Genomic DNA, 11,646 nt, shown 5'->3' on the forward strand with positions numbered 1-11,646 from the left:
CCGCGCTCCCCTCGGTGCCAGAATGTTCCCGACGCTTTTCCCGGGCTCGCGGCGCTCCCTCGTGCCCGAGCGCCGCCACTCCAGCGCCGACCGCGGCCGTTCCCAAAGCGCCGCCGTGTGCGGGGAGAGCGGGACGGCTCGGGGCGACTGAGTGCGGGGGCTGCCCCGGGCAGAGCTCCCCCTGCGATCCCAGCGCGCTCCCGGCGGGCACTTTGGAGCCAGGCAGCCATTCCTGCGGGCTCTTAGAGCGGGAAGCGGTCGCCGCTGGGTCACAGCGCACAGATGTGCCTGGGGGACGGGGCTGCCCCGGCAACACCGCCGTGCGCGGGCAGCGGGGCCGCCCTGAGGGGAACCCGCCATGGCACCGCCGGGGCCGCCCCGCACAGCCGGGCTGCGGCTGCCCACACCTGAGGGGAACCCCGCCATGGCACCGCCGGGGCCGCCCCGCACAGCCGGGCTGCGGCTGCCCACACCTGAGGGGAACCCCGCCATGGCAGCGCCGGGGCCGCCCCGCACAGCCGGGCTGCGGCTGCCCACACCTGAGGGGAACCCGCCATGGCACCGCCGGGGCCGCCCCGCACAGCCGGGCTGCGGCTGCCCACACCTGAGGGGAACCCGCCATGGCACCGCCGGGGCCGCCCCGCACAGCCGGGCTGCGGCTGCCCACACCTGAGGGGAACCCGCCATGGCACCGCCGGGGCGCTCCTGCCCCCGGGCCGCCGGCAGCAGGGACAGGACGGGGCTGCCAACACCCCGCCACTGCTTCCCTGCCCTCAGTGCATCAAGGCGGTGGCACCGCTGGATTGCAAAACATTCCAAACGTCTCCCTTGCAACACCAAGGGGAAACCATAGAATAGGAAGGAAAGGAAAGCTGTGCCAAAAGCCAAGGGGGAGGAAAGGGAAACCTGCACAAAGATACTACTGAGCCTTGGGCTTTGCAATAGCCTCCAATGTGTCAGGTGAAACATTAGGATGAAACAATCTACTAAACACTGCGACATCGAAAGTGCCATTTGCATAATTTTGCAAATACACAAAAATATTTTAAAAAGCAGTCCTATACATTTATTGAAGTGATTTGATAAGTTGCTGACAGAACCGGTTTCACGTCTGTGATGGTCTTCATGCTTCCTGGATGGGGGTGCATCTCCCAGCACTTGGGGCGGCCACACGGCTCCTGTCACGGCAACTTCTAGATTGGCTGCATTAGTTTGGAGTCTGAGGTTGCTGGTTTTGCCTTTGGGATGTCCTCGATTCTTCGTGGCCACTGTTGCACCTCCCAGCCCTTGGTGATCTCACGTGGCTCCTGTCACGATGACTTCTGGACTGGCTCTGTGTATTGGGGCTCTGATATTGCTGCCAGAAGTGGTTTCACTTGCAGGATGTCTCTGTTTGTGCCTGGCTCTGGAGTCGCCTCCACTGCCTGCTGTGGGCTGTGTGCGGGGCAGTAGGAGCTGGGGGGAAAAGGGGTGGGTGAGCTGAGAAGTGCTGGGCCCTTCCCTGGTGGTGGCAAGGAGGGGACAGGAGGTACCTGTATGGTGGAATGAACTGGGTGACACAGCCTCCCTGCTTGGCACAGGGCAGGTGGAAGCTCAGGTCACAGACTGTTTCCCAGCAGGAGATGGTGGCCCCGCTCTGGCCACAGATGCAGCAGCTCTGGAAAGAGCAGAGCAGCCCCATCAGCAGCAGCCTCAGGGCCTCCTCCTTGTCCCAGAGCTGGTTGGAAGGGCTGGGCTTTCTTGCTTGGGGTCTGGGCTAAGCTCCAGCAAACCTCGCCTGGCACAAATCTCTCTGCTCTTGTGAGGCTCTCACCTTCTGTGCTTCCCGGGAGACTACATCTTGGATAACCCTTCGGAGAAAGCCCTGGAATCCTACTTGATCATCATTGTGCAGAGGAAGGTGGCTGGCAAAACCTGTAGAAAAAAGGACATGTACTAATGAGGAGAGAGTGGCAGGGACTGCCTGTCAAAACATGAAGCAACTCACCCGGCAGAACTCGTGGAAACAGAGCCCATTTATCTGGATTTTTTTCTCCACACGTCCGGGTCAGCCTCTGATCGTCCACACAGCTGGCATGCTGGAGGGGAGAGAGATCATGGCACCTCTGCCAGGCTGGGGCAGCTTCCCTGCAGGATTGACCCCAAGGGCTGCTCTGTCCCTGCCTGGCTGGCTGAAGGGCAGGGCTGGAGGCCTTGGGGAGGACGGGACATTGTGGGCACGGGTGTCCCAGCAGGTGTCCCCTGCCCCAGCTGGGCCCTGCTTGCTGAGGAAAGGAGGGTCCCAGCCCCGGGATGCCTGGACAGCTCCTGCCTCCCTGTGCCACTGCTCCTGGCCCCACGCTGGCCACCCCGACAGCCCCTCTGCCAGGCTGAGGGAGGGGCACTTTGCTCTCATCTGGTTCCCTCACTTCGGGGGGCTCCTCCTCCCTGTCTGACGTGGGACGTGTCAGCGGTGGGTCCCTGCCCCTCAGGCCAGAGCAGTGCCTGAGTGTGCCCTCAGCAGCACAGGAGGAGCACAGGAGCAGTTCCCAGGGCCTGGGGAAGCAAACGGGTTCATCCCCAAAGCGTGGGATTATCTGGCTGAGCTCTTCTCCTGGGTCCTTGTGCTTCAAGCCCTGCAGAGCCCTGGGGTGCAGCTTTGGCAACTTACCCCTCCTCCTCTGCCTCCTGCCTGCCTCCTGGAAAAAGGCACTCACTGGCATCGCAGTGCCTGTGTCTGTCTCCTAGCTGGGCAAATGCATTAAAGCCCTGCCATGTTGGTGGTCTGATGGGAAAAGGAAAACTGATGAGCTCCCTCTGCCCTGGCATCGGGCAGGTGCAGGGTGTCCCTGCTCTTCCCCCTGTGCCATCCCAGCAGGCGATGGTGGCCCCACTCTGGCCACAGATGCAGCAGCTCTGGAAAGAGCAGAGCAGCCCCATCAGCAGCAGCCTCAGGGCCTCCTCCTTGTCCCAGAGCTGGTTGGAAGGGCTGGGCTTTCTTGCTTGGGGTCTGGGCTAAGCTCCAGCAAACCTCACCTGGCACAAATCTCCCTGCTCTTGTCAGGCTCTCACCTTCTGTGCAGCTCGGTTGACTGCATCTAGGATATCCCTTGGGAGAAAGCCCTGGAGTTGTACTTGATCATCATTGTGCAGAGGAAGGTGGCTGGCAAAAAACTGCAGGAAAATGAAACTCACTGATGAGCAGAGAGTGGCAGGGACTGCCTGTCAAAACATGGAGGGAGCGCAGAGAGCAACTCACCAGGCAGAACTCGTGGGCACACAGCCCATGTTTCTGTATTTTCTCCCCACAGATGTCTGGGTCAGCCTCTGATTGTTGACACAGCAGTCATGCTGGAGGGGAGAGAGACAATGGCCCCGGGCATGGCACCTGTACTGCCCGCCCTGACAGCCCCTCTGCCAGGCTGAGGGAGGGGCACTTTGCTCTCACCTGGCTCTCTCCCTTCCGGGCCTCCTCCTCCCTGTCTGACGTGGGATGTCTCAGCGGTGGGTCCGTGTCTCACCGTCCCACCGGTGAGTGCGCCTGGCAGTACTTGGTGCTCTAACACGGCTCCTGTCGTGGGGACTTCTGGATCTGGTGGATGAGTTCCGTGTCCGACGCTGCTGGCGGGAGTGCTGTTGTCTTTGGGAACTCCTGGCAGGTGTCTCCCTTGAGTTTCGCCTGCCAGCACTCGGTGGTGGCGTGCAGTTCCTGTCAAGGGGACTTCTGGACCGGCCGGCCGGATTTGGGGTCTGACGTTGCCGGCGGGAGCGGTTTCGCCTGCGGGATGTCCCTGATGCTTCCTGGCTGGGGATGCGGCTCCCAGCACTTGGTGCTCTCACACAGTTTCTGACACGGCGACTTCTGGACCGGCCGGATGCATTTGGGGTCTGATGTTGTTGGTGGGAGCGATTTTGGTTGCGGGATGTCCTTGATGTCTCCCGGCTGCGGCTGCTCCTCCCAGCACTGGGCGCTCTCACCTGGCTCCTGTCGTGGCGACTTCTGGACCGGCCGGATGGATTTGGGGTCTCATGTTGCAGGCGGGAGCGGTTTCGCCTGCGGGATGTCCCTGATGGTCTCGGCCTGGGCCTGCGCCTCCCAGGACTTGGTGATGGCTCATGGGTCCTGTCCAGGGGACTTCTGGACCGAAAGTGTGGATTTTGGGCCCGACGTTGCCGGCGGGGGTGGTTTTGCCGGCGGTCAGGCCCCCGACTGCTGGAGCTGCTGCTGTCCTCGGTTTCTGTGAAGGTGCTGTGGGATGACCCCGATGTTACTTGACTCTCAGGGCTGGAGCTGCTCGTCTCCTGTGAGGGAGTTTGCAGAGGCTGCTCCCATGTTCCCTGTCGGTTGGTACGGCGGTGGCTGGTCTGTGGTGCTGAAGAGACACGGGCTGGCACCTGGGCGCTGGTGCTGGGGCTGATGGTCTCCAGTGGTGCAGAACTGGGAGACTGCCATGGTAGCATGAGGATGCCTGCGTTGGTGCTGGTGGTCTGGGGTTCCCTGGAGCCGTCACAAGGCTCCAGTCCTGACTGCCTGGCCATGCTGACACCAGGAAGCCGGGAGTCAACTCGGGAGGCTGTGAGGGGAAACAGGAATGTCAAGGCCACCCCAGACCTGGGGCAGGATAGGCCAGAGCAGTGCCTCCAGCCCTCCTGGAGCAGACAGGCTCCGCCAAACCCACCCTGAGCACCCACTGCCATGCCCAGGGGCACCAGGCCCAGGGTCAACAGGGTGCTTTGCCTCTTACATGTGCCCAGGCCAGCACAGCCATCACATTCCCAGCTGGTTATACTGGTCCTCAGGCCAGAGCAGTGTCTGTGGGTGCCCTCGGCAGCACAGGAAGAGCACAGGAGCAGTTCCCAGGGCCTGGGGAAGCAAACAGGTTCATGGAGGTGAGGACAAAGTGTCCAAAGCGTGGGAGTATCTGGCTGAGCTCTTCTCCTGGGTCCTTCTGCTTCTAGCCTTGCAGAGCCCCAGGATGCAGCTTTGGCAACTTACCCCTGTCGCTCTGCCTCCTGCCTGCCTCCTGGAAAAAGGCACTCACTGGCATCACAGCGCCTGTGTCTGTCTCCCAGCTCATCAAATGCATTAAAGCCCTCCCATGTTGGTGGTCTGATGGGAAAAGGAAAACTGATGAGCTCCCTCTGCCCTGGCATCGGGCAGGTGCAGGGTGTCCCTGCTCTTCCCCCTGTGCCATTTCCAGCTCCTGCGGGAAGCTGAACCCGGGACTCACGGAACAGGGCAGGGCCAGGACTGCTGGGGCAGGCCCTGGCACGGCACAGCACTTGCACCCCCTGTTTTGTGAGCCAGGCAGAAGGACACCAACCTGAAGGGGATTCGGATCCCCATGGTGAGCAGATCCTTGCGAAATGCATCATCATTTCTGCAGAGGGGGCACTGCATGGAGGAATAACCAGCATGCAGAGCCTGTCCCTGCAGGAGAAACACAACAGCCAGAGTGAGGCCCTGGTGCTGCTGTGCCCCTGCTGTGCCCCCAGAGGTGACAGAACCACTCCTACTTGGATGCAGTCCCTGTGGAACCAGGCACTTTTGCAGGCTGGGCACACCATGGTGTTGAAGGTTTTTCTGTCCTCCACAGGCTCCATGCAGATGATGCATTCGGTGCCCGGCTCTGGAGTTGCCTCCACTGCCTGCTGTGGCCTGTGTGCAGCGCAGAAGGCCCTGGGGGGAAAAAGGGGTGGGTGAGGTGAGAAGTGCTGGGCCCTTCCCTGGTGGTGGTAAGGAGGGGACAGGAGGTACCTGTATGGTCTGCAGAACTGGGTGACACAGCCTCCCTGCTTGGCACAGGGCAGGTGGAAGCTCACATCACAGTGTCTTCTACAGCAGTAAATGGTGGCCCCGATTTGGCCACAGATGCTGCAGCTCTGGAAAGAGCAGAGCAGCCCCATCAGCAGCAGCCTCAGGGCCTCCTCCTTGTCCCAGAGCTGGTTGGAAGGGCTGGGTTTTCTTGCCTGGTGTCTGAGGTAAGCTCCAGCAAACCTCGCCTGGCACAAATCTCCCTGCTCTAGTCAGCCTCTTACCTGCTCTGCCGCCTGGGAGACTACATCTCGGATCTCCCATGAGTGAAGACACCAGAGTCCTCTTCGATGAATCGGGCGGTCAGGAAAGTTGTTGGCAAAAAACTGCAGGAAAATGCCACTGACTGATGAGCAGAGAGTGGCAGGGACTGCCTGTCAAAAAGTGGAGGGAGCCCACAGAGCAACTCACCAGGCAGTTCTCGTGGGCACAGAACCCATGTATGAAGAGTTTTTCCCCGCAGATGTCCGAATCAGCATCTGATTGCCGACACAGCAGGCATGCTGGAGGGGAGAGAGACAATGGCCCGGGCATGGCACCTGTACTGCCCGCCCTGACAGCCCCTCTGCCAGGCTGAGGGAGGGGCACTTTGCTCTCACCTGGCTCCCTCCCTCTGGGGGCCGCCTGCTCCCTGTGTGACATGGTGACTGTCAGCGGTGGGTCTCTGTCCTTGGAACACCGAGGTCTCCTTCAGGTGCTCCTACACTGGTTTTGAGGCAGAAGTGAGACGAGTTTGCAACACAGGGCCAGAGCCCTGAGGCGTAGAGCCCCCTGACTCGCTGGTCAGCCCTGTGTGAGCCCGGTCTCTATCTGCCGTCTCTTCCTGGCGTCTGGTTGAGGAACACCAAGGTCTCCTCCAGGTGCTCCTACACTCTCTGCGCAAAAGAAGCGAGAGGCGTTTGCAAAAGGGGGGCTGTCCCTCCTCTTCCTTCTCCTCTCGTGATCAGGTAACACTGACACTGGGCCTGAGCCCAGAGTCCCGTTTTGTGCCCTTGACCTCACGGGTCACAGTGGCCACTGTGACATCAGCATCATGCACCTGAAATACGGGCAGGGATGGCCCCAGCCCACCCCCCCCACTGTGAGGCAGCCCCTTGGTAACCGAGGTTCCGAGGCGGGTCCCGAGCGCTCGGTAAGCACAGAGCCGGGGCGGCTGCTGCTGCAGCAAGCACAGGGTCAAATGCCAGGCCCTGGGGCAGCCACCGAGGACTCTTGGGCAGCCACTGTTGCACAAAAAGTGCTGTTCAGGCAGTGCCACTCCAGGGCTCCGGCCCTGGCCAAGGCAGATCTCTGCTCCTGCCCCTGGCCCAGGGAACACTGCCAGCACATCAGGGACGCTGATTCCCCAGCAGAGGTGCCTGAGGACTGCAGGGAAGCCGACATCACTCCAGTCTTCAAAAAGGGCAGCAAGATGGACCCAGGAAATGATGGGCCCATCAGTGTCACCTCCATCCCCAGAAAGGGGACAGAACAGCTCATGCTGCATGTCATCTCTAAGCCTGTGGAATAAAAGGAAGGGGAAATCATGCTTGACCAGTCTCCTAGCTTTCTCTGCTGGAGTGACTGGCTGGGTACATGAGGGGAGAGCAGTGCCTGTTGTCTGCCATGACTTCAGCAAGGCTTTTCACCCTGCCTCCCAGAACACCCTCCCAGGCAGCTCAGCAAGTGTGGCTTAGATGAGTGGACACTGAGGGGGTTGAGACCTGGCTGAATGGCAGAGCTCAGAGGGTTGTGAGCGCGGCGCTCAGTGCTGGGGCCAGCCTCGTTTGACCGTTTGCCCGGTGACCTGGCAGAAGGGACAGAGAGCACCCTCAGCACGTTTGCTGATGATATGGACTGGGAGGAGTGGCTGAGGCACCACAAGGCTCTGCTGCCATCCAGCGAGTCCTGGGCGGGCTGAAGCTTTGGGCGCAGAGGCACCTAGTGAATAGCAAAAAAATCCGGTAGCTGGGTCTTTGTCTCGCTGCCTGAATTCAGGCTGGCAGGCAGATTTTAATCCAGCACAGGGCATAGCTGCCCCTTGTGTAAGCACCACACTGCAGCGCAGATTAGAGCCATAGAAGGGTAGAAGGCTTGGGTTGGGAGAGCCCTTTAAAGGCCACCCCGTGCAAATCCCGCAGCCTCGGGGCTTCCACAGGCAGCCCCAGGGCTCTGGGTAGGGCACAGTCCACAGATGTGCCTGGGGGACAAGGCTCCTGTGCTGGAGCCTCTGTGGAGCTGCTGGGAGCCGGATGTTTTTCCCTGAGCTGGTTGGAAGGGATGGGGTTTCTTTCCTGGGCTCTGGGCAGGGCGCAGCTCTGATGTCCTGTCCCACTCGGCAGGTTTGGGGAAAGGTCGATGGATAACCTCTGGATGGCGCACGGTGCAGTTTTTGCCTCCAGGGCAGCGAAGCCCAACCCGCGGCACTCGCCGCTCGCCGTCCTCTCCTGCGCTCCGTTGGGCGGGACCCTCCCCCGCTGGGACCCGCGATCATTTGGGTGCCCGAGTTCCGCGCCCGCGCTCCCCTCGGTGCCAGAATGTTCCCGACGCTTTTCCCGGGCTCGCGGCGCTCCCTCGTGCCCGAGCGCCGCCACTCCAGCGCCGACCGCGGCTGTTCCCAAAGCGCCGCCGTGTGCGGGGAGGGCGGGACGGCTCGGGGCGACTGAGTGCGGGGGCTGCCCCGGGCAGAGCTCCCCCTGCGATCCCAGCGCGCTCCCGGCGGGCACTTTGGAGCCAGGCAGCCATTCCTGCGGGCTCTTAGAGCGGGAAGCGGTCGCCGCTGGGTCACAGCCTACAGATGTGCCTGGGGGACGGGGCTGCCCCGGCAACACCGCCGTGCGCGGGCAGCGGGGCCGCCCTGAGGGGAACCCGCCATGGCACCGCCGGGGCCGCCCCGCACAGCCGGGCTGCGGCTGCCCACACCTGAGGGGAACCCGCCATGGCACCGCCGGGGCCGCCCCGCACAGCCGGGCTGCGGCTGCCCACACCTGAGGGGAACCCGCCATGGCACCGCCGGGGCGCTCCTGCCCCCGGGCCGCCGGCAGCAGGGACAGGACGGGGCTGCCAACACCCCGCCACTGCTTCCCTGCCCTCAGTGCATCAAGGCGGTGGCACCGCTGGATTGCAAAACATTCCAAACGTCTCCCTTGCAACACCAAGGGGAAACCATAGAATAGGAAGGAAAGGAAAGCTGTGCCAAAAGCCAAGGGGGAGGAAAGGGAAACCTGCACAAAGATACTACTGAGCCTTGGGCTTTGCAATAGCCTCCACTGTGTCAGGTGAAACATTAGGATGAAACAATCTACTAAACACTGCGACATCGAAAGTGCCATTTGCATAATTTTGCAAATACACAAAAATATTTTAAAAAGCAGTCCTATACATTTATTGAAGTGATTTGATAAGTTGCTGACAGAACCAGTTTCACGTCTATGATGTTCTTCATGCTTCCTGGATGGGGGTGCATCTCCCAGCACTTGGGGCTGCCACACGGCTCCTGTCACGGCAACTTCTAGATTGGCTGCATTAATTTGGAGTCTGACATTGCTGGTTTTGCCTTTGGGATGTCCTCGATTCTTCCTGGCCGCTGTTGCACCTCCCAGCCCTTGGTGATCTCACGTGGCTCCTGTCACGATGACTTCTGGACTGGCTCTGTGTATTGGGGCTCTGATATTGCTGCCAGAAGTGGTTTCGCTTGCAGGATGTCTCTGTTTGTGCCTGGCTCTGGAGTCGCCTCCACTGCCTGCTGTGGGCTGTGTGCGGGGCAGTAGGAGCTGGGGGGAAAAGGGGTGGGTGAGCTGAGAAGTGCTGGGCCCTTCCCTGGTGGTGGCAAGGAAGGGACTGGAGGTACCTGTATGGTGGAATAAACTGGGTGACACAGCCTCCCTGCTTGGCACAGGGCAGGTGGAAGCTCAGGTCACAATCTGTTTCCCAGCAGGAGATGGTGGCCCCGCTCTGGCCACAGATGCTGCAGCTCTGGAAAGAGCAGAGCAGCCCCATCAGCAGCAGCCTCAGGGCCTCCTCCTTGTCCCAGAGCTGGTTGGAAGGGCTGGGCTTTCTTGCTTGGGGTCTGGGCTAAGCTCCAGCAAACCTCGCCTGGCACAAATCTCCCTGCTCTTCTCAGGCTCTCACCTTCTGTTCTTCCCGGGAGACTACATCTAGGATATCCCTTGGGAGAAAGCCCTGGAATCCTACTTGATCATCATTGTGCAGAGGAAGGTGGCTGGCAAAAACCTGTAGAAAAAAGGACATGTACTGATGAGGAGAGAGTGGCAGGGACTGCCTGTCAAAACATGAAGCAACTCACCCGGCAGAACTCGTGGAAACAGAGCCCATTTATCTGGAGATTTTCTCCACACGTCCGGGTCAGCCTCTGATCGTCCACACAGCTGGCATGCTGGAGGGGAGAGAGACCATGGCACCTCTGCCAGGCTGGGGCAGCTTCCCTGCGGGATTGACCCCAGGGGCTGCTCTGTCCCTGCCTGGCTGGCTGAAGGGCAGGGCTGGAGGCCTTGGGGAGGACGGGACATTGTGGGCACGGGTGTCCCAGCAGGTGTCCCCTGCCCCAGCTGGGCCCCGCTTGCTGAGGAAAGGAGGGTCCCAGCCCCGGGATGCCTGGACAGCTCCTGCCTCCCTGTGCCACTGCTCCTGGCCCCACGCTGGCCGCCCCGACAGCCCCTCTGCCAGGCTGAGGGAGGGGCACTTTGCTCTCACCTGGCTCCCTCACTTCGGGGGGCTCCTCCTCCCTGTCTGACGTGGGACGTGTCAGCGGTGGGTCCCTGTCTCACCGTCCCACTGGTGAGTGGAGCTCCCAGCACTGGGTGCTCTAACACAGCTCCTGTCACGGTGACTTCAGGATCTGCTGGATGAATTTGGGGTCTGACACTGCTGGTGGGAGCGGTTTCACCTGCAGTCAGGACTCCGACTGCTGGAGCAGCTGCTGTCCTCAGTTGCTGGAAAGCAGCTGTGGGATGACCCCAGTGTTACCTGACTGTCAGGGCTGGAGCTGCTCGTCTTTTGTGAGAGGGATTTCAGAGTCTCCTCCGATGTTGCCTGTCAGTTTGTATGGAGTTTGCTTGTACTGAGGGTGATGGTCTCGTATTCCTTGGAGTTGTCAGAAGAGTCCTTCATGAGATCAACAAGCTCTGGGTCTTAACTGGACGCTGTAAGGGGAGCAGGAGGGTCAAGGCTGCTCCAGGCCCTGGATAAGATAGGCCAGAGCAGTGTCTCCAGTCCTCCTGGAGCAGACAGGCTCTGCCAAGCCAACCCTGGACACCCGTTGCCAGGCCCAGGGGCACCAGGCCCAGGGTCAGCAGGGTGCTTTGCCTTTTACCTGTGCCCAGGACTGCACAGCCATCACATTCCCAGCTGGTTATGATGTCCCTCAGGCCAGAGCAGTGCCTGGGGGTGCCCTCGGCAGCACAGGAGGAGCACAGGAGCAGTTCCCAGGGCCTGGGGAAGCAAACGGGTTCATGGAGGTGCTGAGCTCTTCTCCTGGGTCCTTGTGCTTCAAGCCCTGCAGAGCCCTGGGGTGCAGCTTTGGCAACTTACCCCTGTCGCTCTGCCTCCTGCCTGCCTCCTGGAAAAAGGCACTCACTGGCATCACAGTGCCTGTGTCTGTCTCCCAGCTCATTGAATGCAGTATGGTTCTCCATGATGGTGGTCTGATAGGAAAAGGAAAACTGATGAGCTCCCTCTGCCCTGGCATCGGGCAGGTGCAGGGTGTCCCTGCTCTTCCCGCTGTGCCATCCCAGCAGGTGATGGTGGCCCCGCTCTGGCCACAGATGCAGCAGCTCTGGAAAGAGCAGAGCAGCCCCTTCAGCTGCAGCCTCAGGGCCTCCTCCTTGTCCCAGAGCTGGTTGGAAGGGCTGGGC

General features: G+C 61.0%; 1 protein-coding gene and 1 long non-coding RNA gene across 2 annotated transcripts; both read right to left on the reverse strand.

Moving 5' to 3' along the window:
* Window positions 1-3,338: 3,338 nt before the first annotated feature.
* Window positions 3,339-6,876, reverse strand: LOC135420550 (G2/M phase-specific E3 ubiquitin-protein ligase-like). Its single transcript, XM_064668171.1, is given in 9 exon segments — window positions 3,339-4,553; window positions 4,725-4,843; window positions 4,976-5,089; window positions 5,304-5,475; window positions 5,478-5,659; window positions 5,738-5,862; window positions 6,019-6,120; window positions 6,206-6,297; window positions 6,394-6,876. Coding segments are annotated over 9 exon segments (2,025 nt in total). The 5' UTR covers window positions 6,437-6,876; the 3' UTR covers window positions 3,339-3,477.
* Window positions 6,877-10,024: 3,148 nt separating this feature from the next.
* On the reverse strand, window positions 10,025-11,218 carry LOC135420557 (uncharacterized). Its single transcript, XR_010433594.1, has 4 exons — window positions 11,106-11,218; window positions 10,760-10,935; window positions 10,487-10,631; window positions 10,025-10,169 (listed from the first exon to the last, which is right to left on the reverse strand). It is a non-coding gene; the product is annotated as an uncharacterized LOC135420557 (long non-coding RNA).
* Window positions 11,219-11,646: the final 428 nt, after the last annotated feature.

This window comes from Pseudopipra pipra, chromosome 11 (assembly GCF_036250125.1).
Source record: "Pseudopipra pipra isolate bDixPip1 chromosome 11, bDixPip1.hap1, whole genome shotgun sequence".
Classification (NCBI taxonomy): domain Eukaryota; kingdom Metazoa; phylum Chordata; class Aves; order Passeriformes; family Pipridae; genus Pseudopipra; species Pseudopipra pipra.